At 53.3% G+C, this 25,391-nt stretch overlaps 1 protein-coding gene across 1 annotated transcript in view; it reads right to left on the bottom strand.

Annotated features, from left to right (window-relative positions):
* Nucleotides 1–24,215, bottom strand: part of LOC144949881 (uncharacterized) — a 36,255-nt gene extending 12,040 nt beyond the window's left edge. The window contains exons 1-5 of the mRNA XM_078879873.1: nucleotides 24,129–24,215; nucleotides 23,332–23,441; nucleotides 16,173–16,250; nucleotides 14,096–14,245; nucleotides 10,717–11,868 (exon numbers count right to left, since the gene is read on the bottom strand). Coding sequence (XP_078735999.1) covers nucleotides 10,717–11,868; nucleotides 14,096–14,245; nucleotides 16,173–16,250; nucleotides 23,332–23,368 — 1,417 coding nt within the window. The 5' untranslated portion in view covers nucleotides 23,369–23,441; nucleotides 24,129–24,215. The remainder of the gene's footprint in view (nucleotides 1–10,716; nucleotides 11,869–14,095; nucleotides 14,246–16,172; nucleotides 16,251–23,331; nucleotides 23,442–24,128) is intronic.
* Between the last annotated feature and the right edge of the window lie 1,176 nt (nucleotides 24,216–25,391).

Below are 25,391 nucleotides of genomic sequence, written 5' to 3'. Positions count from 1 at the left end.
GCACCCTGAGCGGGAATTGATCTCGGGTCTGTCCTGACTTCGTAGCGCAGTGTGGTGCTAACCACTGCACCGCCACTCCCCCCACACACAGTGCGCTAACCACTGCACCGCCACTCCCCCCACACACAGTGCGCTAACCACTGCACCGCCGCTCCCCCCACACACACAGTGTGCTAACCACTGCACCGCCACTCCCCCCACACACACAGTGTGCTAACCACTGCACCGCCGCTCCCCACACACACACACAGTGCGCTAACCACTGCACCGCCACTCCCCCCACACACAGTGCGCTAACCACTGCACCGCCACTCCCCCCACACACACAGTGTGCTAACCACTGCACCGCCACTCCCCCCACACACAGTGCGCTAACCACTGCACCGCCACTCCCCCCACACACAGTGCGCTAACCACTGCACCGCCACTCCCCCCACACACAGTGCGCTAACCACTGCACCGCCACTCCCCCCACACACACAGTGTGCTAACCACTGCACCGCCGCTCCCCACACACACACACAGTGCGCTAACCACTGCACCACCGCTCCCCACACACACCGTGCGCTAACCACTGCACCGCCACTCCCCCCCCCCCCACACAGTGCGCTAACCACTACACCACCACTCCCCACACACACGCACAGTGCGCTAACCACTGCACCACCGCTCCCCACACACACAGTGCGCTAACCACTGCACCGCCACTCCCCACTCACACACGCAGTGCGCTAACCACTGCACCACCACTCCCCACTCACACACACAGTGCGCTAACCACTGCACCACCACTCCACACTCACACACAGTGCGCTAACCATTGCACCACCGCTCTCCACACACACAGTGTGCTAACCACTGCACCACCACTCCCCACTCACACACACAGTGCGCTAACTACTGCACCACCGCTCCCCACACACACACGCAGTGCGCTAACCACTGCACCACTGCTCCCCACTCACACACACAATGCGCTAACCACTGCACCACCGCTCCCCACACACACACGCAGTGCGCTAACCACTGCACCACCACTCCCCCCACACACACACAGTGTGCTAACCACTGCACCACCACTCCCCACACACACACAGTGCGCTAACCACTGCACCACCACTCCCCACACACACAGTGCGTTAACCACTCCCCACACACATCGCGCTAACCACTGCACCACCACTCCCCACACACACAGTGCGCTAACCACTGCACAGCCACTCCCCCCACACACACACAGTGCGCTAACCACTGCACCACCACTCCCCACACACACAGTGCGCTAACCACTGCACCGCCACTCCCCACACACACACACAGTGCGCTAACCACTGCACCACCACTCCCCACACACACAGTGCGCTAACCACTGCACCACCGCTCCCCACACACACAGTGTGCTAACCACTGCACCACCACTCCCCACTCACACACAGTGCGCTAACCACTACACCACCACTCCCCACACACACAGTGCGCTAACCACTGCACCACCGCTCCCCACACACAATGCGCTAACCACTGCACCACCACTCCCCACTCACACAGTGCGCTAACCATTGCACCGCCGCTCCCCACGCACACACAGTGTGCTAACCACTGCACCACCACTCCCCCCCCCCCCCACACACAGTGTGCTAACCACTGCACCACCGCTCCCCACACACAACGCGCTAACCACTGCACCACCACTCCCCGCACACACAGCGCGCTGTTTTTGTGGTGATGATGATGGTGGTGATGGTGATGTTTGTGGTGATGATGATGTTTGTGATGGTGGTGGTGATGATGATGGTGGTGATGGTGATGATGGTGGTGGTGACGATGATGATGGTGGTGGTGATGATGTGGTGATGATGATGATGTTTGTGATGGTGGTGGTGATGGTGGTGGTGATGGTGATGATGGTGGTGATGGTGATGATGGTGGTGGTGACGATGATGATGGTGGTGGTGATGATGTGGTGATGATGGTGGTGACGATGATGATGGTGGTGATGGTGATGATGGTGGTGATGATGGTGGTGACGATGATGATGATGGTGGTGGTGATGATGATGGTGGTGATGGTGGTGGTGACGATGATGATGGTGGTGATGATGATGGTGGTGGTGACGATGATGATGGTGGTGATGATGATGGTGGTGGTGATGATGATGATGGTGGTGACGATGATGATGGTGGTGATGATGATGGTGGTGATGATGATGGTGATGATGATGGTGATGATGGTGGTGATGATGATGATGGTGGTGATGATGGTGATGATGATGGTGGTGATGATGATGGTGGTGGTGATGATGATGGTGATGTTGATGATGATGATGGTGATGTTGATGATGATGGTGATGTTGATGATGATGATGGTTATGATGATGGTGATGTTGATGATGGTTATGATGATGATGGTGATGTTGATGATGATGATGGTTATGATGATGATGGTGATGTTGATGATGATGGTGGAGGTGATGGTGATGATGATGGTGGTGATGGTGGAGGTAGAGGTGATGGTGATGATGATGATGGTTATGATGATGATGGTGGAGGTGATGATGATGGTGGTGATGTTGATGATGATGATGGTGATGTTGATGATGATGATGGTCATGATGATGGTGATGTTGATGATGATGGTGATGATTATGATGATGATGATGGTGGAGGTGATGATGATGATGTTGATGATGATGATGGTTATGATGATGATGGTGATGTTGATGATGATGGTGATGATTATGATGATGATGGTGGAGGTGATGATGATGGTGATGTTGATGATGATGATGGTGATGATGATGATGGTGGAGGTGATGATGATGGTGGAGGTAGAGGTGGTGGAGTAGGAGGTTGACGAGATGGAGGAGGTGTAAGAGGAGTTGTTGTGAACGAGGTGATGTTGTTGACGTTGTTGACGTGTTGTTGTTGTTGTTGACAAGGTGGTGGTGGTGTAAGAGGAGTTGTTGTGAACGAGGTGATGTTGTTGTTGTCGAGTTGTTGACGAGATGCAGGAGAAAGAGGAGTCGGTGTTGTTGTTGTTGACGAGGAGATGTTGTTGACGTTGTTGTTGTTGTTGACGAGTTGTTGTTGTTGTTGTTGATGAGGTGTAAGAGGAGTTGGGCCCTCACCTCTCGCGCCTCCTGCCGCTCGCCTGCCTCCTCGCGCCACCAGCTGCGACCTCTCGCCCCGTGACGTCAGCCGCCAGTCCGGCGGTGACGTCATTTCTCAGTAGCGGGGGTGTTAACACGCGCGGTGACGTCATCGCCGATCTGGCGGGGACGTCTTTCCTCAGTGCGTGTGTGGTGTTAACACGGGTGATGACGTCGTCGCAGGTCTGGCGGTGACGTCTTTCCTCAGTGTGTGTGGTGTTAACACGGGTGATGACGTCGTCGCAGGTCTGGTGGTGACGTCTTTCCTCAGTAGGTGTGGTGTTAACACGGGTGATGACGTCGTCGCAGGTCTGGTGGTGACGTCTTTCCTCAGTAGGTGTGGTGTTAACACGCGCGGTGACGTCATCGCCGATCTGGTGGTGACGTCTTTCCTCAGTAGGTGTGGTGTTAACACGGGTGATGACGTCATCGCAGATCTGGCGGGGACGTCTTTCCTCAGTAGGTGTGGTGTTAACACGGGTGATGACGTCGTCGCAGGTCTGGTGGTGACGTAATTTCTTAGTAGTGGGGGTGTTAACACACGTGATGACGTCAATTGGCAATCTGGTGACGTCATTCCTCTGTGGGGTGTTACCACGCGTGATGACGTCGTCGCAGATCTGGTAGTGACGTCATTCCTCTGTGGGGTGTTCCCACGCGTGATGACGTCGACCACCAATCTGGTGATGTCATTTTTCAGTTCGAGGGGGTGTTACCACCGTTGATGACGTTTTCGCAGATCTGGTGATGACGTTATTCCTCAGTGGGGTGTGTGTTACCACCAGTGATGATGTCACCGTAAGTCTGATGATGACGTCTTCTTCAGTTGGTTGGATGTGGTGTTAACAACGGCGATGACGTCACCGCCAGTCTAGTGGTGACGTCATTTTTCAGTGGGTGCAGGGGGGATCCCAACGTTGACGACGCCACCGCCAATCTGGTGGTGACGTCATTCCTCAGTGTGGCGGTGTTACCACGGGCGATGACGTCACCGCCCACGCGTCATCCCATCTGTTCTCCAGCACGTGCCCAATCACCCAATCACGTTACCCCCGACACAAGCAACGCCTCCCATTGGACACGGAGTGACCGTGACGTCACCACGAAGCATGTGCCAGGCTAGGTGCACTTTGAGGCTGCCACGTGAAGTGTCGAAGGCTCCCTGCTGACAGGAGGAGGTCACGTGACAGACCCAGCAGGTGCCACGGGTCGACTGAGATGAGTGGTAGAGGCACCACCATCAGCTGTGACCCCCTGCTGTGCCAGGCTAGGTGCAGGAGGTCATGTGACAGACCCAACAGGTGCCATGGGTTGACTGAGATGAGTGGTAGAGGCACCACCACCAGCTGTGACCCCCTGCTGTGCCAACTCGCTGCGTTTTAGCCGCCCGGCGCCCCGCTAGTTGTTGTGAGCGTCGCTCCTCTGCCCTCCGTTGTTGTTGGAGGGCGACTGCCTCCAACTGCCCAGTAGCGTCCTTCACGAGCCTCCTCCAGAGGCCGATCTTGACACCGCTGGTACCAGTCATCGGCAAGTCCACTCAGCTCCACGTCCTCCTGTACCACATCACTCCATCTCTTCTCTAGCCCGTGCCGCGCCCGTTTAGCCCCCTCGATCCGGCCGAACAGAAGCTGTTTGGGCATGCGGTGGCTGGGCATGCGGGCTACATGACCCAGCCAACGCAGCCTTGCCTGCCGGAGGAGCTCACCGATGGGACTTTGTCCAGATCTTTCGAGGATTTGTGAGCTCCTCACACAGTCCAGCCTGGTTAAACCCAGGATGGATCGTAGGCAGGCCAGCCTAAATGTTTATAACCGGCAAAGATGTTCCATTAGGGGGGTCCACGTTTCACAAGCGTAGAGAAGGGAGGAAATGACCGTGGCCGAGAAGACCCGAAGCTTTGTGCGAAGCGACAGACCAGGTAGCTTCCACACAGCATTACACTTACCCCCTCACCCATTCCCCCACTCACTCACCCATTCCCTCATTCCCCCACTCACTCACCCATTCACTCGCCCATTCACCCACTCACTCATTCACCCACCCGCCCATTCACCCATTCACTCACCCATTCACCCACTCACTCATTCACCCACCCGCCCATTCACCCATTCACTCACCCATTCACCCATTCACTCACCCATTCACTCACCCATTCACCCATTCACTCACCCATTTACCCACTCACTCACTCAACCCACTCACCCCTGACTCATTCGCCCACTCACCCACTTCACTCACCCATTCACCCACCCGCTCACCCATATACTTACTCATTCACACACTCACCCATTCCCTCAAAAATGTTATAAATTGATTTGCATTTTAATGAGGGAAATAAGTATTTGACCCCCTCTCAATCAGAAAGATTCTGGCTCCCAGGTGTTTTATACAGGTAACAAGCTGAGATTAGGAGCACACTCTTAAAGGGAGTGCTCCTAATCTCAGCTTGTTACCTGTATAAAAGACACCTGTTCACAGAAGCAATCAATCAGATTCCAAACTCTCCACCATGGCCAAGACCAAAGAGCTCTCCAAGGATGTCAGGGACATGATTGTAGACCTGCACAAGGCTGGAATGGGCTACAAGACCATCGCCACGCAGCTTGGTGAGAAGGTGACAACAGTTGGTGCGATTATGCGCAAATGGAAGAAACACAAAAAATTGTCAATCTCCCTCGGCCTGGGGCTCCATGCAAGATCTCACCTCGTGGAGTTGCAATGATCATGAGAACGGTGAGGAATCAGCCCAGAACTACACGGGAGGATCTTGTCAATGATCTCAAGGCAGCTGGGACCATAGTCACCAAGAAAACAGTTGGTAACACACTACGCCATGAAGGACTGAAATCCTGCAGCGCCCGCAAGGTCCCCCTGCTCAAGAAAGCACATATACATGCCCGTCTGAAGTTTGCCAATGAACATCTGAATGATTCAGAGGACAACTGGGTGAAAGTGTTGTGGTCAGATGAGACCAAAATGGAGCTCTTTGGCATCAACTCAACTCGTCGTGTTTGGAGGAGGAATGCTGCCTATGACCCCAAACATGGAGGCGGAAACATTATGCTTTGGGGGTGTTTTTCTGCTAAGGGGACAGGCCAACTTCACCGCATCAAAGGGACGATGGACGGGGCCATGTACCGTCACATCTTGGGTGAGAACCTCCTTCCCTCAGCCAAGGCATTGAAAATGGGTCGTGGATGGGTATTCCAGCATGACAATGACCCAAAACACACGGCCAAGGCAACAAAGGAATGGCTCAAGAAGAAGCACATTAAGGTCCTGGAGTGGCCTAGCCAGTCTCCAGACCTTAATCCCATAGAAAATCTGTGGAGGGAGCTGAAGGTTCGAGTTGCCAAACGTCAGCCTCGAAACTTTAATGACTTGGAGAAGATCTGCAAAGAGGAGTGGGACAAAATCCCTCCTGAGATGTGTGCAAACCTGGTGGCTATCTACAAGAAACGTCTGACCTCTGTGATTGCCAACAAGGGTTTTGCCACCAAGTACTAAGTCATGTTTTGCAGAGGGGGTCAAATATTTATTTCCCTCATTAAAATGCAAATCAATTTAGAACATTTTTGACATGCGTTTTTCTGGATTTTGTTGTTGTTATTCTGTCTCTATCACCGTTCAAATAAACCTACCATTAAAATTATAGACTGGTCATTTCTTTGTCAGTGGGCAAACGTACACAATCAGCAGGGGATCAAATACTTTTTAAATCCTTTATATTAAGTTCACTTGCGCGCTTGCTTGCTTGCTTGCGCGCTTACGACCGTGCAAATCTTTCGGTCGTTTTTTAACCCACTTCCCGTGATCCAATCGAGCTGACATTTTGCACACAGACTCGTTGTGCGTGACAATTAATTTTCGTGGAAAAAAAAATTCCAAAATTTTACACTTTTTAGCAAAAAATAAATTATATTTAATAACCAATTGCTTAATGGTGGCAGGCAATCATCTGACCCATAGGTGGCAGCCATCTCAAGCCAGAGGACGAGAGGACTCTAGCCGCCACGCATATAAAGGATTTAGAGTGAAAAACTTTGTTTTTACGGGTTAATTTTTTTCCCTCACTGTACATACACTGAACTTCTTTCTGCACCGTAGAATGTAGCTAATCGGAGGTGCGGGAGGTTGGAGCCGCACGACATCTGGACCCGTTCCGCTCCGGGGCACGTGGGACCAAAGCGTGTGTGCGTGTGTGTGTGTGCGTGTGTGTGCGTGTGTGTGCGTGCGTGAGTGTGCGTGAGTGTGCGTGTGAGTGCGTGCGTGAGTGTGCGTGTGCATGCGTGTGTGCGTGCGTGCGTGTGCGTGCGTGCGTGTGCGTGCGTGCGCGTGCGTGCGTGTGCGTGCCTGTGCGTGCGTGTGCGTGTGCGTGCGCGTGTGCGTGCGTGCGCGCTGTCCCGGCACAAACTAAAAATTTGCGGCGCCTCGAATGTTGGTGTAAGTGGCCGATGCCCGGCACAGCCCAATGAATGCGTGCGGAGCCAGACCGTGCGACGTATACAGCGATGCAACGCCCCGATTCCACAAGTGACACGGAGGAGACATCGCGGCGATGCACTCCGCTACTCCGCTGCTCCCACCAGAAGAATAGGGATTAGAATAGGAAGGATTATAAGAAGAATTAGTAGAAGAATTAGAATTAGAATCAGAAGAAGACTTGGAAGAAGAATTTGAAGAAGAATTGGAAGCACAAGGAATAGGAGAAGAACAATTAGAATAAGTAAGCTCCAAATCAAGTAAGAAGAATTAGAAGAAGAATTAGAAGAATTGGTAGAAGAATTAGTCGTAGAATAATTCACAGTAGTAGGATTTGAAGAAGGAATAGGAGAGAAACAATTAGAATAAGTAAGCTCCAAATAAAGTAAGAAGAATTAGAAGAATTGGTAGAAGAATTAGTCGTAGAATAATTCACAGTAGTAGCATTTTAATAAGGAATAGGAGAGAAACAATTAGAATAAGCAAGCTCCAAATCAAGTAAGAAGAATGAGAAGAATTAGAAGAATTAGTCGTAGAATAATTCACAGTAGTAGGATTTGAAGAAGGAATAGGAGAGAAACAATTAGAATAAGTAAGCTCCAAATCAAGTAAGAAGAATTAGAAGAATTAGAAGAATTGGTCGTAGAATAATTCACAGTAGAAGGATTTGAAGAAGGAATAGGAGAGAAACAATTAGAATAAGTAAGCTCCAAATCAAGTAAGAAGAATTAGAAGAAGAATGAGAAGAATTGTTAGAAGAATTAGTCGTAGAATAATTCACAGTAGAAGGATTTGAATAAGGAATAGGAGAAAAACAATTAGAATAAGTAAGCTCCAAATCAAGTAAGAAGAATGAGAAGAATTGGTAGAAGAATTAGTCGTAGAATAATTCACAGTAGTAGGATTTGAAGGAATTGGAGAGAAACAATTAGAATAAGTAAGCTCCAAATCAAGTAAGAAGAATGAGAAGAATTGGTAGAAGAATTAGTCGTAGAATAATTCACAGTAGTAGGATTTGAAGAAGGAATAGGAGAGAAACAATTAGAATAAGTAAGCTCCAAATCAAGTAAGAAGAATTAGAAGAATTAGAAGAATTGGTCGTAGAATAATTCACAGTAGTAGGATTTGAATAAGGAATAGGAGAAAAACAATTAGAATAAGTAAGCTCCAAATCAAGTAAGAAGAATTAGAAGAATGAGAAGAATTAGTCGTAGAATAATTCACAGTAGTAGGATTTGAAGAAGGGATAGGAGAGAAACAATTAGAATAAGTAAGCTCCAAATCAAGTCAGAAGAATTAGAAGAATTAGAAGAATTGGTAGAAGAATTAGTCGTAGAATAATTCACAGTAGTAGCATTTTAATAAGGAATAGGAGAGAAACAATTAGAAAAAGTAAGCTCCAAATCAAGTAAGAAGAATGAGAAGAATTGGTAGAAGAATTGGTAGAAGAATTAGTCGTAGAATAATTCACAGTAGTAGGATTTGAAGAAGGGATAGGAGAGAAACAATTAGAATGAGCAAGCTCCAAATCAAGTAAGAAGAATTGGTAGAAGAATTGGTAGAAGAATTAGTCGTAGAATAATTCACAGTAGTAGGATTTGAAGAAGGAATAGGAGAGAAACAATTAGAATAAGCAAGCTCCAAATCAAGTAAGAAGAATTAGAAGAAGAATTAGAAGAATTGGTAGAAGAATTAGTCGTAGAATAATTCACAGTAGAAGGATTTTAATAAGGAATTGGAGAAAAACAATTAGAATAAGCAAGCTCCAAATCAAGTCAGAAGAATGGTTAATAGAAGAATTAGTCGGAGAAGAAAAATAATTACAAGAAGAGGAATTAGAAGAAAAATGAGGAGGTGCTGCAAAACGAATCGGCATTCGCGAGACAACTTGCACAACACTTCGCGTCCGAAGCGTTTCACGCCACCACCGCCCCCAATCCGAACGGAAGCTCCCGGGGCATCGCGTTTCTACAGCTGCCGGCAGAGGTCGCAACCGGGTACCCCCCGATACCCGTACCCTACCCGATACCCGGCTACCCGTACCCGGCCCGGGTACGGGGTAGCCGTTTGCGACCCTGGTGCGGCCGGGTACGGGTAAGGAATCAAAACCAGTTTGCGACCTCTGGTTGGTGGGTGAGTAAGTGGGTGCGTGGGTGGGTGAATGAGTGGGTGAGTGGGTGAGTGGGTGAGTGAGTGGGTGAGTTCGTGAGTGGGTGAGTTCGTGAGTGGGTGAGTGGGTGAGTGGGTGGGTGAGTGAGTGAGTGAATAGCTGAATTATTGGGTGGGTTAGTGGGAGAGTTTGAGACCCTGGTGCGGCCGGGTACAGGTAGGCCGTGAGTCACTGGTGAGTCACCGTTTGTCACTCATTTCCCAACGTCTTGTCTCTTCTCACAATTCAAGTTCCTAGAATCAACCCACCCGCGCCTGCAACATGGCTTCATCCCAGAGGTCGCAATCGGGTACCCGATACCCGTACCCTACCCGTACAACGGCCGGGTACGGGTACGGGTACCCGTTTGCGACCCTGGTGCGGCCGGGTACGGGTACGGGTAAGGAATCAAAACACGTTTGCAACCTCTGGTTGGTGGGTGAGTAAGTGGGTGCGTGGGTGAGTGGGTGCGTGGGTGGGTGAGTGGGTGCGTGGGTGAGTGGGTGAGTGCATGGGTGAGTGAGTTCGTGAGTGGGTGAGTGAGTGGGTGAGTGGGTGGGTGAGTGAGTGAGTAGCTGAATTAGTGGGTGGGTGAGTGAGTTCGTGAGTGGGTGAGTGAGTGGGTGAGTGGGTGGGTGAGTGAGTGGGTAGCTGAATTAGTGGGTGGGTGAGTGAGTGGGAGAGTTTGCGACCCTGGTGCGGCCGGGTACGGGTACGGGTAGGCCGTGAGTCACTGTTGAGTAACCGTTTGTCACTCATTTCGGGTAGGGTACGGGTACGGGTAGGGAACGGCTACCCGTACCCAGCCGGGTACGGGTACGGGTACCCATTTGCGACCCTGGTGCGGGCTGGGTACGGGTACGGGGGGTAAGCAATCAAAACCCGTTTGCGACCTCTGCCTGCCGGTGAGTCCTGGAGTGGCTCTTCAGATAGTCGCTCCGCGCGAACCCCTTCCCGCACTCGGGGCAAACGTGCGGCCGCTCTCCCGAGTGAGCCCTCTCGTGCTTCTTCAGATCCGAGCTGCGAGCGAACCCCTTCCCGCACTCGCCGCACGCGTGCGGACGCTCTCCGGCGTGCCCCCTCGCGTGCGCCTCCAGGCCCGAGCGTCGGGCGAAGCCCTTCCCGCACTCGGCGCAAACGTGCGGCCTCTCGGCTGCGTGCGTCCCGGCGCGGTGCTTCCTCAGGTAGGACGGCCGCGCGAACAGCTTCCCGCACTCGGGGCAAGCGTGCGGCCTCTCCCCGGCGTGGGTCCCGGCGTGCGCCTCAAGCGCGTACCGCCGTGCGAACGCCTTCCCGCACTGCTCGCAGGCGTGCGGTCGCTCCCCTGAGTGTGTGAGCTCGTGCTTGCGAAGCACGGAGCGCTTCGCGAAGCGCTTCCCGCACTCGCCGCAAGCGTGCGGCCTCTCCCCGGCGTGGGCCGACGCCGCGTGAGCCCGCAGGTCCGAGAGCTCCCCGAAGCGCTTGCCGCACGGCCCGCAGGCGTGGGGCCTCTCCCCGGCGTGGGCCCGCGCGTGCCTGGCCAGGGCGAAGCGCTGGGCGAAGGCCCGGCCGCACTGGGGGCAGACGTGGGGCCGTTCGCCCGTGTGGACGCGCGAGTGGGCCTCCAGGTTGTAGCGCTGCGAGAACGCGCGGCCGCAGTCGGGGCAGGCGTGGGGCCGCTCCCCCGTGTGCGTGGCCGCGTGCTTGCGGAGGAGGCACCGGTACGAGAAGTGCTTGCCGCACTCCTCGCACGAAACCCTCCGCTTCGGTTTATTCCTCGCCGAAGCTCCGCCGGTGGCGGTGTTCTTCTCCTGCCGCTCTCCCGCACCGTCGGCGGCACGTGCCGGCTCCTTGCCGACTGGCGATGGTGCGCGTCGCTCCTGCGCGCCGGGTGTCCTTCTCCCCTTCTGCTGCTGCTTCTGCTGCTGCTTCTGCTGCTTCTGCTGCTGCTGCTTCTTAGCCTGCGGCTGCTGCTGTTGCCGTTGGCCGGCGCTGTGATCGTGGTCGCCTGGTAGAGCCGTGCCACACTCTGCACAGGCTCTCGGTATCGTGACGCCGGCGCCAGCGCCGCACTCCGCGCACGGAGGCCGCTCCGTAGCGCCGGCTTGGTCTGCCGCGAGTTTTTTGAAAGAGAAGAAACACAGGGGGGGCCCCTCGGTGTGAGAGGCAAGTCGAGCTTGTGATGCTGGCACCTGGTCTGGAGCGATTGGAAGGCATGGGCCAGATCAGCTCTATAACAACGGTAGTAGGAGGCTGCTAGATTTCTGTGCTGCCCATGGGCTTGTAATTACCAACACACTGTTCTGAGATCAGCGTAATTACACATCATGGATGCATGCCGGGTCCAAGCAAGAACATCTGCTGGACTACATAGTGACATAACAGCCAGCAGATGCAGGCCGATGTCCTTGACACCAGGACCTACTGTGGAGCTGATCTGCCCTCTTGACCATCGACTAGTCATCTGTAAGATGCGCCTGTCTTAGTGTGTCTGTCTCTGTGTGTGTGTCTCTGTGTGTCTGTCTCTGTGTGTCTCTGTGTGTCTGTGTGTGTTTCTGTGTGTGTGTCTCTGTGTGTGTCTCTGTGTCAGGAGGACGTGGAGCTGAGTGGACTTGCCGATGACTGGTACCAGCGGTGTCAAGATCGGCCTCAGTGGAGGAGGCTCGTGAAGGACGCTACTGGGCAGTTGGAGGCAGTCGCCCTCCAACAACAACGGAGGGCGGAGGAGCGACGCTCACAACAACGAGCGGAGCGCCGGGTGGCTAAAGCACAGCAAGTTGGCACAGTAGGGGGCACAGGTGGTGCATCAGCCAGTCATCTCAGTCATCTCGGTCATCTCGGTCAGTCGACCCGTGGCACCTGGGTCTGCCCCGTGACCTCCTGCCAGCGGGCGTTCGACACTTCACGTGGCCTCAGGGTGCACATGGCCTGGCACAAGCGTCGTGGTGACGTCACCGCCACTTAGTGGCGAATGGCGGTTGTTGTGTTGTTGTTGTGTCTGTGTCTCTGTGTGTCTGTCTCTGTGTGTCTGTCTCTGTGTGTGTGTCTCTGTGTGTCTGTCTCTGTGTCTCTGTGTGTCTCTGTGTCTCTGTGTCTCTGTCTCTGTGTCTCTGTGTCTCTTTGTGCGTCTCTCTCTGCTTGTGTGTCTGTCTCTGTGTGTCTGTATCTGTGTCTCTGTGTCTCTCTGTGCGTCTCTCTCTGCTTGTGTGTCTGTCTGTGTGTCTCCGTGTCTGTGTTTTGTCTCTCTCTCAAATTTAGCAATCTTTGGAAGAACGAAATCAACCAGGTAGGGTGTTGACTGTTGTGTTAGCCGGCTCTCTGTGTCGTATTGCATTATATTTCTAAGTTTACTATGTTTGTTTTCTCATTCCTTCTAACCTGATGATGGTTGCTTGTGTTGCAATCGGATCGTCGTATTCTATTTCGATTGAAAGCTTCTTTCGTGACTGCAGGGATTCATCTTCTTGGTTCTTTCGGTAAAGCCACGTAGAAGCGAAATAATAAAACGATAAAAATAAAACATAATAAAATTTCGATTTAAAGCTTTCGTGACTGCAGGGATTCATCTTCTTGGTTCTTTCGGTAAAGTCACGTAGAAGGGAAATAATAAAATAATGAAAATAAAACATAATAAAATTTCGATGTAAAGCTTTCGTGACTGCAGGGATTCACCTTCTTGGTTCTTTCGGTAAAGTCACGTAGAAGGGAAATAATAAAACGATAAAAATAAAACATAATAAAATACAATTCTCACGACGTTTCGGCCACAACGCAAGTAGCCGTCCTCAGGTGAAGAACAGGTCTGTCGGAAAGACAGCGTCTGAATGACACACCACCAAGCTTAGAGCGTCTATTTAAGCTGTTGGGTTGGAGGGGGAAGACCGCCTTCACAAAATAATTTGCATATTTGTCAAGGCGCTCTTCCCCCTCCAACCCAGCTTAAATATACGCTGCCAAGCCTGGTGGTGTTTCATTCAGACGCTGTCTCCCCGACAGACCTGTTCTTCACCTGAGGACGGCTGCTTGCGTTGTGGCCGAAACGTCGTGAGAATTATTTTATTATGTTTTATTTTTATTATTTTATTTTTATTTTTTTATTATGTTTAATCCATATTATTTGATTCTTTTATTTGTATTATTTTATTACGTTTTATTTTTATTATTTTATTTTTATTATTTAATTATGTTTTATTTTTATTATTTTATTATTTCCCTTCTACGTGACTTTACCGAAAGAACCAAGAAGATGAATCCCTGCAGTCACGAAAGCTTTAAATCAAGTTGAAAGATTTTATATTTAACTAGATTTAATTAGACCTCTATGATGTGACTCTCACCTTCGCCAACATCCTCATCATCATCATCATCATCCTCCTCCTCCGACAGCTCAACTTCGATGAAGTTGCGATCTGGAGAGAGCGGCGCTCCATCACGGGACACTCCACTCTCCTCTGGAATCTCGACTTTTATCAAATTCACGTCCGGAGCTGCGGGTCAAGGTGGAGGGAGGGAGGGAGGGAGGGGAGGGAGGGAGGGAGCGAGGGAGGGAGGGGAGGGAGGGGAGGGAGGGAGCGAGGGAGGGGAGGGAGGGAGGGAGGGAGGGAGGGAGCGAGGGAGGGAGGGGAGGGAGGGGAGGGAGGGAGGGAGCGAGGGAGGGAGGGGAGGGAGGGGAGGGAGGGAGGGAGGGAGGGAGGGGAGGGAGGGAGGGAGGGAGGGAGGGGAGGGAGGGAGGGAGGGAGGGAGGGAGGGAGGGGAGGGAGGGAGGGAGGGAGGGAGGGAGGGAGGGGAGGGAGGGAGGGAGGGAGGGAGGGGAGGGGAGGGAGGGAGGGAGGGGAGGGAGGGAGGGAGGGAGGGAGGGAGGGGAGGGAGGGAGGGAGGGAGGGAGGGAGGGGAGGGAGGGAGGGAGGGAGGGAGGGAGAGAGGGAGGGGAGGGAGGGAGGGAGGGGAGGGAGGGGAGGGAGGGAGGGAGGGGAGGGAGGGAGGGAGGGAGGGAGGGGAGGGAGGGAGGGGAGGGAGGGGAGGGAGGGAGGGAGGGAGGGGAGGGAGGGAGGGAGGGAGGGAGGGGAGGGAGGGAGGGAGGGAGGGAGGGGAGGGAGGGAGGGAGGGAGGGAGCGAGGGAGGGAGGGGAGGGAGGGGAGGGAGGGGAGGGAGGGGAGGGAGGGGTCTGTGTGTGAGTGTATGGGTCTCTGTGTGGTGAGTCTGTAAGTTCTGCGTGAGTGAGTCTATTGGTCTCTGTGTGAGTCTGTGGGTCTGTGTGTGAGTCTGTGGGTCTCTGTGTGAGTCTGTGGGTCTGTGTGTGAGTCTGTGGGTCTCTGTGTAAGTCTGTGGGTCTCTGTGTGGTGAGTCTGTGGGTCTCTGTGTGATGCGTCTGTGGGTCTCTGTGTGGTGAGTCTGTGGGTCTCTGTGTGATGAGTCTGTGGGTCTCTGTATGATGAGTCTATGGGTCTCTGTGTGAGTCTGTGGGTCTCTGTGTGATGAGTCTGTGGGTCTCTGTGTGAGTCTGTGGGTCTCTGTGTGAGTCTGTGGGTCTCTGTGTGAGTCTGTGGGTCTCTGTGTGATGAGTCTATGGATCTCTGTGTGAGTCTGTGGGTCTCTGTGTGAGTCTATGGGTCTCTGTGTGAGTCTGTGGGTCTCTGTGTGAGTCTGTGGGTCTCTGTGTGAGTCTGTGGGTCTCTGTGTGAGTCTGTGGGTCTCTGTGTGAGTCTATGGGTCTCTGTGTGAGTCTGTGGGTCTCTGTGTGAGTCTGTGGGTCTCTGTGTGAGTCTGTGGGTCTCTGTGTGAGTCTGTGGGTCTCTGTGTGGTGAGTCTGTGGGTCTCTGTGTGAGTCTGTGGGTCTCTGTATGAGTCTGTGGGTCTCTGTGTGAGTCTGTGGGTCTCTGTGTGAGTCTGTGGGTCTCTGTGTGAGTCTGTGGGTCTATGTGTGAGTCTGTGGGTCTCTGTGTGAGTCTGTGGGTCTCTGTGTGAGTCTGTGGGTCTCTGTGTGAGTCTGTGGGTCTCTGTGTGAGTCTGTGGGTCTCTGTGTGAGTCTGTGGATCTCTGTGTGAGTCTGTGGGTCTCAGTGTGAGTCTATGAGTCTCAGTGTGAGTCTATGAGTCTCAGTGTGGTGAGTCTGTGGGTCTCTGTGTGAGTCTGTGGGTCTCTCTATGTGAGTCTATGGGTCTCTGTGTGATGAGTCTATGGGTCTCTGTGTGAGTCTGTGGGTCTCTGTGTGAGTCTATGGGTCTCTGTGTGGTGAGTCTGTGGGTCTCTGTGTGAGTCTGTGGGTCTCTCTGTGAGTCTATGGGTCTCTATGTGAGTCTGTGGGTCTCTGTGTGGTGAGTCTGTGGGTCTCTGTGTGAGTCTATGGGTCTCTGTGTGAGTCTGTGGGTCTCTGTGTGAGTCTGTGGGTCTCTGTGTGAGTCTGTGGGACCTCACCGGAGTCTCCCTCCTGCCGTTCGGCCTTCACCTTCAGCGGCCGCGACGTCTCCCGGCCGGGACCCACGCTGACGTCTCCTTGGCAACGACAGCGACACGCAGACGCAGCAACTCAGACGCAACTCAGATGCAACTCAGACGCGGAAACTCAGACACAGAAACTCAGATGCAACTCAGACGCAACTCAGATGCAACTCAGACGCGGCAACTCAGACACAGAATCTCAGACGCAACTCAGACGCAACGCAGACGCAACGCAGACGCAACGCAGATGCAACTCAGACGCAACGCAGAAGCAACTCAGACGCGGAAACTCAGACAGAAACTCAGACGCAACTCAGACGCAATGCAGACGCAACGCAGAAGCAACTCAGACGCGGCAACTCAGACACAGAAACTCAGACGCAACTCAGACGCAACGCAGACGCAACGCAGATGCAACTCAGACGCAACGCAGAAGCAACTCAGACGCGGCAACTCAGACACAGAAACTCAGACGCAACTCAGACGCAATGCAGACGCAACGCAGAAGCAACTCAGACGCGGCAACTCAGATGCAATTCCATCAAACTTTACCACCACCACCAAGAGAAGGGAGTCTCCCACACTTTACCCCAACAACAACAACAACCGCCATTCGCCACTAAGTGGCGGTGACGTCACCACGACGCTTGTGCCAGGCCATGTGCACCTTGAGGCTACCACGTGAAGTGTCGAACGCCCGCTGGCAGGAGGTCACGGGGCAGACCCAGCAGGTGCCACGGGTCGACTGACCGAGATGACTGGCTGATGCACCACCTGTGCCCCCTACTGTACCAACTTGCTGTGCTTTAGCCACCCGGACTCCGCTCGTTGTTGTGAGCGTCGCTCCTCCGCCCTCCGTTGTTGTTGGAGGGCGACTGCCTCCAACTGCCCAGTAGCGTCCTTCACGAGCCTCCTCCACAGAGGCCGATCTTGACACCGCTGGTACCAGTCATCGGCAAGTCCACTCAGCTCCACGTCCTCCTGTACCACATCACTCCATCTCTTCTCTAGCCCGTGCCGCGCCCGTTTATCCCCCTCGATCCGGCCAAACAAAAGCTGTTTAGGCATGCGGTGGCTGGGCATGTGGGCTACATGACCCAGCCAACGCAGCCTTGCCTTCCAGAGGAGCTCACCGATGGGACTTTGTCCAGATCTTACAAGGATATGTGAGCTCCTCACACAATCCAGCCTGCAGGTTAAACCCAGGATGGATCATAGGTAGGCCAGCCTAAATGTTTCTAACCGGCGAAGATGTTCCATTAGGGGGGGGTCCACGTTTCGCGAGCGTAGAGAAGGGAGGGAATGACTGTGGCTGAGAAGACCTGAAGCTTCGTGTGGAGCAACAGACCAGGTAGCTTCCACACAGCATTACGCAACCGATGAAAAGATAATGCCGCTTGACTGATTCGGAGTGTGATCTCTGCTGTCAAACCGGAGCCGGTCATGAGTACACTGCCCAGGTATGGGAAACTCTCCACTCTCTCCACAACTGCCCCATCACCAATTGGGAGTTGTGGGGGTGGAGTGTCCGATGGTACAACATACCCAGGCAGGTGCTTAGTTTTGGTGGGGCTGATGGTAAGGCCCCAGCTCTTAGTGGCACGCTCCACGTTCAGCAGCAGCGCCTCCAACTCCTCCTCTGAGTGAGCAGCAATTACCAGATCATCGGCATACGTAACATGGTTGAGCAATAGGGAGCCATCCCTTGACCACACCCGGGCATCGATCAGCCTCCCTTTGTATCTGTACCAGATGGAAATTCCTCCAGTACAGCTACTGAAGGCTTCACGAACTACATGGTCAAAATAGATGTTAAATAATGTTGGAGCGAGAGGACATCTCTGTCGCACCCCAAAGTGAACAGGGAATGGCTCCGAATCCCGGCCACGTAGATTTACCCGGGTCCGCTCACCATCACGAAGGTCCTTAATGATCGTGAGTAACGGGTTAAGGACTCCGAAAGCACGAAGAACAACCCAGAGCCCAGGCCGACTGATGGTATCATAGGCCTTGACCAGGTCAATAAAGCAGAGATGTAAGTCTTGTTGGAATTCCCTACACCTCTGCTGTAGCAGACGGACAGAAAATATGGCATCTGTGCAGGACCGCCCTTTCCTGAAACCGCATTGGGGCTCCGCAAGCCTCTCCTCAGCGTGCCTAGCAAGGCGATATTGAATAATCCTTGCCAGGACCTTTCCCGGCACACTGAGGAGTGAGATGCCCCTGTAGTTGTTAAAGTCTGTGCGGTCCCCCTTCTTAAAGATGGGGACCACCAGGGCATTCTTCCAATCCTGCAGAACCCATCCAGTGGTCCAGACTGTTGTTATGATGTCATGTAGGGCAGTCTGTGCACAAACGCCACCCTCCCTCAGCATTTCGCTTGGGAGATCATCTCTGCCTGGTGCCTTTCCTGGTCTCAGACTCCGGATCGCCTTCAGTACTTCCTCAACAGATGGCACCTCACCCAGCCACTCACAGGGGGTGACTTCTTACAATATTTGAGGCACCGCAGCCTCAGCAGGGTCATCTCCACTTTGTGCCATGATGTTTTCCAGGCTGAGGGATTTCCCCTCCCCCAGGACCTCACAGAAATGCTCAGCAAATCTGCAAACCTGTCCCTGGGGGTCGGAGATTGGATCACCGTTTTTTCCCCTAATGATGGTAATAGGTGTGGCGCTGCAGGTTACTTTTTTGATAAAATTAAAGAGCGATTTGTGATCGCAGGCCATTAAGGCAGACTCCATCTCCTCAGCAACCCGCGATCACTACCCATCCTTGCAGCGCCTCACGGCTCTCCGAACCTCCGAGCGAAGGCTGCGGTAGGCCTCCTCATTCTCCGACATGGGATGCTGTAGCCGATGAGAGTGGGCCTGTCGCTTTTTCTCAGCCAGCCTGAACACCTCCTCTGTCAGCCAGGGTCTCTGGGGAGGTCTGGACCGTGTACCCAAAGCAGCCATTGCAGCTGCATGAGCCACAGTCCTTAACCTCGCCCATTTCCCATCGACATCAGGAGGAGTGGGGGACGATGCCAACCTCAGCCGCAAGCGACGATGAAATTCTCGCAACTTTCATTAGCTGGCTGAGACCATGCCACTTTGGGTTTGAATGGGGTCCTGGGTGTACACCCACCACCGGAGTGGAAGAATGGCAGGCGCATCTTACAGATGACAAGTCGATGGTCAGTGGGCAGATCAGCTCCACGGTAGGTCAACAACAAGAGGAGGGAGTCAGCCACACTTTACCCTGTGGATCTCTGTGTGAGTCTGTGGGTCTCTGTGTGAGTCTGTGGATCTCTGTGTGAGTCTGTGGGTCTCTGTGCGAGTCTGTGGGTCTCTGTGCGAGTCTGTGGGTCTCTGTGCGAGTCTGTGGGTCTCTGTGCGAGTCTGTGGGTCTCTGTGTGAGTCTGTGGGTCTCTGTGCGAGTCTGTGGGTCTCTGTGCGAGTCTGTGGATCTCTGTGCGAGTCTGTGGGTCTCTGTGTGAGTCTGTGGGTCTCTGTGTGAGTCTATGGGTCTCTGTGTGAGTCTGTGGGTCTCTGTGTGAGTCTATGGGTCTCTGTGTGAGTGTATGGTTCTCTGTGTGAGTCTGTGGGTCTCTGTGTGAGTCTGTGGGTCTCTGTGTGAGTCTGTGGGTCTCTGTGTGAGTCTGTGGGTCTCTGTGTGAGTTTGTGGGTCTCTGTGTGAGTTTGTGGGTCTCTGTGTGAGTCTGTGGGTCTCTGTGTGAGTCTGTGGGTCTCTGTGTGAGTCTGTGGGTCTCTGTGTGAGTCTGTGGGTCTCTGTGTGAGTCTGTGGGTCTCTGTGTGAGTCTGTGGGTCTCTCTGTGAGTCTGTGGGTCTCTGTGTGAGTCTGTGGGTCTCTGTGTGAGTCTGTGGGTCTCTGTGTGAGTCTGTGGGTCTCTGTGTGAGTCTGTGGGTCTCTGTGTGAGTCTGTGGGTCTCTGTGTGAGTCTGTGGGTCTCTGTGTGAGTCTATGGCTCTCTGTGTGAGTCTGTGGGTCTCTGTGTGAGTCTGTGGGTCTCTGTGTGAGTCTGTGGGTCTCTGTGTGAGTCTGTGGGTCTCTGTGTGAGTCTGTGGGTCTCTGTGTGAGTCTGTGGGTCTCTGTGCGAGTCTGTGGGTCTCTGTGTGAGTCTGTGGGTCTGTGTGAGTCTGTGGGTCTCTGTGTGAGTCTGTGGGTCTCTCTGTGAGTCTGTGGGTCTCTGTGTGGTGAGTCTGTGGGTCTCTGTGTGAGTCTGTGGGTCTCTGTGTGAGTCTGTGGGCCTCTGTGTGAGTCTGTGGGTCTCTGTGCGAGTCTGTGGGTCTCTGTGTGAGTCTGTGGGTCTCTGTGTGAGTCTGTGGGTCTGTGTGAGTCTGTGGGTCTCTGTGTGAGTCTGTGGGTCTCTGTGTGAGTCTGTGGGTCTCTGTGTGAGTCTGTGGGTCTCTGTGTGAGTCTGTGGGTCTCTGTGTGAGTCTGTGGGTCTCTGTGTGAGTCTGTGGGTCTCTGTGTGAGTCTGTGGGTCTCTGTGTGAGTCTGTGGGTCTCTGTGTGAGTCTGTGGGTCTCTGTGTGAGTCTGTGGGTCTCTCTGTGAGTCTGTGGGTCTCTGTGTGAGTCTGTGGGTCTCTCTGTGAGTCTGTGGGTCTCTGTGTGAGTCTGTGTGTCTCTGTGTGAGTCTGTGGGTCTCTCTGTGAGTCTGTGGGTCTCTGTGTGAGTCTGTGGGTCTCTCTGTGAGTCTGTGGGTCTCTGTGTGAGTCTGTGGGTCTCTGTGTGAGTCTGTGGGTCTCTGTGTGAGTCTGTGGGTCTCTCTGTGAGTCTGTGGGTCTCTGTGTGAGTCTGTGGGTCTCTGTGTGAGTCTGTGGGTCTCTGTGTGAGTCTGTGGGTCTCTCTGTGAGTCTGTGGGTGTCTGTGTGAGTCTGTGGGTCTCTCTGTGAGTCTGTGGGTCTGTGTGTGAGTCTGTGGGTCTCTGTGTGAGTCTGTGGGTCTCTGTGTGAGTCTGTGGGTCTCTGTGTGAGTCTTTGGGTCTCTGTGTGAGTCTATGGCTCTCTGTGTGAGTCTGTGGGTCTCTGTGTGAGTCTGTGGGTCTCTCTGTGAGTCTGTGGGTCTCTGTGTGAGTCTGTGGGTCTCTGTGTGAGTCTGTGGGTCTCTGTGTGAGTCTGTGGGTCTCTCTGTGAGTCTGTGGGTCTCTGTGTGAGTCTGTGGGTCTCTCTGTGAGTCTGTGGGTCTCTGTGTGAGTCTGTGGGTCTCTGTGTGAGTCTGTGGGTCTCTGTGTGAGTCTGTGGGTCTCTGTGTGAGTCTGTGGGTCTCTGTGTGAGTCTGTGGGTCTCTGTGTGAGTCTGTGGGTCTCTGTGTGAGTCTGTGGGTCTCTGTGTGAGTCTGTGGGTCTCTGTGTGAGTCTGTGGGTCTCTGTGTGGTGAGTCTGTGGGTCTCTGTGTGAGTCTGTGGGTCTCTGTGTGAGTCTGTGGGCCTCTGTGTGAGTCTGTGGGTCTCTGTGCGAGTCTGTGGGTCTCTGTGTGAGTCTGTGGGTCTCTGTGTGAGTCTGTGGGTCTGTGTGAGTCTGTGGGTCTCTTTGTGAGTCTGTGGGTCTCTGTGTGAGTCTGTGGGTCTCTGTGTGAGTCTGTGGGTCTCTGTGTGAGTCTGTGGGTCTCTGTGTGAGTCTGTGGGTCTCTGTGTGAGTCTGTGGGTCTCTGTGTGAGTCTGTGGGTCTCTGTGTGAGTCTGTGGGTCTCTGTGTGAGTCTGTGGGTCTCTGTGTGAGTCTATGGCTCTCTGTGTGAGTCTGTGGGTCTCTCTGTGAGTCTGTGGGTCTCTGTGTGAGTCTGTGGGTCTCTCTGTGAGTCTGTGGGTCTCTGTGTGAGTCTGTGTGTCTCTGTGTGAGTCTGTGGGTCTCTCTGTGAGTCTGTGGGTCTCTGTGTGAGTCTGTGGGTCTCTCTGTGAGTCTGTGGGTCTCTGTGTGAGTCTGTGGGTCTCTGTGTGAGTCTGTGGGTCTCTGTGTGAGTCTGTGGGTCTCTGTGCGAGTCTGTGGGTCTCTGTGCGAGTCTGTGGGTCTCTGTGTGAGTCTGTGTGTCTCTGTGTGAGTCTGTGGGTCTCTCTGTGAGTCTGTGGGTCTCTTTGTGAGTCTGTGGGTCTCTCTGTGAGTCTGTGGGTCTCTGTGTGAGTCTGTGGGTCTCTGTGTGAGTCTGTGGGTCTCTGTGCGAGTCTGTGGGTCTCTGTGCGAGTCTGTGGGTCTCTGTGTGAGTCTGTGGGTCTCTGTGTGAGTCTGTGGGTCTCTGTGTGCGTCTGTGGGTCTCTGTGTGGTGAGTCTGTGGGTCTCTGTGTGAGTCTGTGGGTCTCTGTGTGAGTCTGTGGGTCTCTGTGTGAGTCTGTGGGTCTCTGTGTGAGTCTGTGGGTCTCTGTGTGAGTCTGTGGGTCTCTGTGTGAGTCTGTGGGTCTCTGTGCGAGTCTGTGGGTCTCTGTGTGAGTCTGTGGGTCTGTGTGAGTCTGTGGGTCTCTGTGTGAGTCTGTGGGTCTCTGTGTGAGTCTGTGGGTCTCTGTGTGAGTCTGTGGGTCTCTGTGTGAGTCTGTGGGTCTCTGTGAGTCTGTGGGTCTCTGTGTGAGTCTGTGGGTCTCTGTGCGAGTCTGTGGGTCTCTGTGCGAGTCTGTGGGTCTCTCTGTGAGTCTGTGGGTCTCTGTGTGAGTCTGTGGGTCTCTGTGTGAGTCTGTGGGTCTCTGTGTGAGTCTGTGTGTCTCTGTGTGAGTCTGTGTGTCTCTGTGTGAGTCTGTGTGTCTCTGTGTGAGTCTGTGGGTCTCTGTGTGAGTCTGTGGGTCTCTGTGTGAGTCTGTGGGTCTCTGTGTGAGTCTGTGGGTCTCTGTGTGAGTCTGTGGGTCTCTGTGTGAGTCTGTGGGTCTCTGTGTGAGTCTGTGGGTCTCTGTGTGAGTCTGTGGGTCTCTGTGTGAGTCTGTGGGTCTCTGTGTGAGTCTGTGGGTCTCTGTGTGAGTCTGTGGGTCTCTGTGTGAGTCTGTGGGTCTCTGTGTGAGTCTGTGGGTCTCTGTGTGAGTCTGTGGGTCTCTGTGTGAGTCTGTGGGTCTCTGTGTGAGTCTGTGGGTCTCTGTGTGAGTCTGTGGGTCTCTGTGTGAGTCTGTGGGTCTCTGTGTGAGTCTGTGGGTCTCTGTGTGAGTCTGTGGGTCTCACGTTCTGCTTCAATCTTCACGTGTGCCTCTTCTTTCATGTCTCCGGCTTGACTCGCACAAAGACAAAGGTCCCCTGTGTAGCCTTGACCAGACTCTGGGGGCAAGTGCACTCTGAATACACACGCGGAGATACAGAGACTCACACAGAGACACACACAGAGACTCACACAGAGACACACACAGAGACACACACACACAGAGACTCACACAGAGACACACACATAAAGACACACAGAGACACACAGAGACACAGACAGAGACACACACACAGAGACACACAGAGACACAAACAGAGAGACACACAGAGACACACAGAGAGACACAGAGACACACACAGAGACACACACAGAGACTCACACAGAGACACACAGAGACTCACACAGAGAGACACACAGAGACACACAGAGAGACACACAGAGACACCCACACAGAGAGACACAGAGACACACACAGAGACACACACATAGACACACACAGAGACTCACACAGAGACACACACACAGACTCACAGACACACAGAGAGACACACCGAGACAACCACACAGAGACACACAGAGACACATACAGAGAGACACACAGATACACACAGACACACACAGAGACACAAACAGAGACACAGACAGAGAGACACACACAGAGACACACAGAGAGAGAGACACACACACTAAGACAGACACAGAGACAGACACAGAGAGACACAGACACGGAAAGAGACACACAGAGACACACAGAGACAGACAACTGTCTCCGTGTCTATGTCTCACTCCGTGTCTCACTCTGGTGTCCTTGTATTCTTACCTTCGTGTCTCTGTGTCTCACTCCCTGTCTCTGTGTCTCTCTCTGTCTCTGTGCGTCTCTGTGTCTCTCTTGCTGTCTCTGTCTCTGTGTGTCTCTGTGTCTCTCTCTGTGTGTGTGTCTCTGTCTGTCTCTGTCTGTCTCTATGTGTGTCTCTGTGCGTGTCTCTGTGTGTGTCTCTGTGTGTCTCTGTGCGTGTCTCTGTGTGTGTCTCTGTGTGTCTCTGTGTGTGTCTCTGTGTGAGTCTCTGTGTGAGTCTCTGTGTCTGTGTGTGTCTCTGTGTCTGTCTCTGTCTCTCTGTGTGTGTCTCTGTGTGAGTCTCTGTGTCTGTGTGTGTCTCTGTGTGTGTCTCTGTGTGTCTCTGTGTGTGTCTCTGTGAGAGTCTCTGTGTGTGTCTCTGTGTCTGTCTCTGTCTCTCTGTGTGTGTCTCTGTCTCTGTCTGTCTCTATGTGTGTCTCTGTGCGTGTCTCTGTGTGTGTCTCTGTGTGTCTCTGTGTGAGTCTCTGTGTGAGTCTCTGTGTCTGTGTGTGTCTCTGTGTGTCTCTGTGTGTCTCTGTGTGTGTCTCTGTGTGAGCCTCTGTGTGAGTCTCTGTGTCTGTGTGTGTCTCTGTGTCTGTCTCTGTCTCTCTGTGTGTGTCTCTGTCTCTGTCTGTCTCTATGTGTGTCTCTGTGCGTGTCTCTGTGTGTGTCTCTGTGTGTCTCTGTGTGTGTCTCTGTGCGTGTCTCTGTGTGTCTCTGTGTGTGTCTCTGTCTCTGTCTGTCTCTATGTGTGTCTCTGTGCGTGTCTCTGTGTGTGTCTCTGTGTGTCTCTGTGTGTGTCTCTGTGCGTGTTTCTGTGTGTCTCTGTGTGTGTCTCTGTCTCTGGTCTCCGTGTGTCTCTCCACTTGGACTCGCTTCTCGCAAGAGAGCGGCAAGAAGCCGGCCAAGACGAGAATCGCAATCCCAGCCACCTGGTGGTGGTGGTGATGGTGGTGGTGATGGTGGTGATGGTGGTGGTGATGGTGATGGTGGTGATGGTGTAAAGTGTGGGTCACTCCCTTCGCTTGGTGGTGATGGTGGTGGTGGTGATGGTGGTGATGGTGGTGGTGATGGTGGTGATGGTGGTGATGGTGTAAAGTGTGGGTCACTCCCTCCTCTTGGTGGTGATGGTGGTGGTGGTGATGGTGGTGATGGTGGTGGTGGTGATGGTGGTGGTGGTGGTGGTGATGGTGGTGATGGTGGTGGTGGTGATGGTGATGGTGTAAAGTGTGGGTCACTCCCTCCTCT

Source organism: Lampetra fluviatilis, chromosome 55, assembly GCF_964198595.1.
Source record: "Lampetra fluviatilis chromosome 55, kcLamFluv1.1, whole genome shotgun sequence".
Taxonomy (NCBI): Eukaryota; Metazoa; Chordata; class Hyperoartia; order Petromyzontiformes; family Petromyzontidae; genus Lampetra; species Lampetra fluviatilis.
Note: the sequence above shows the minus strand (reverse complement) of the source record. Positions and strands in the feature narration are given on the sequence as shown.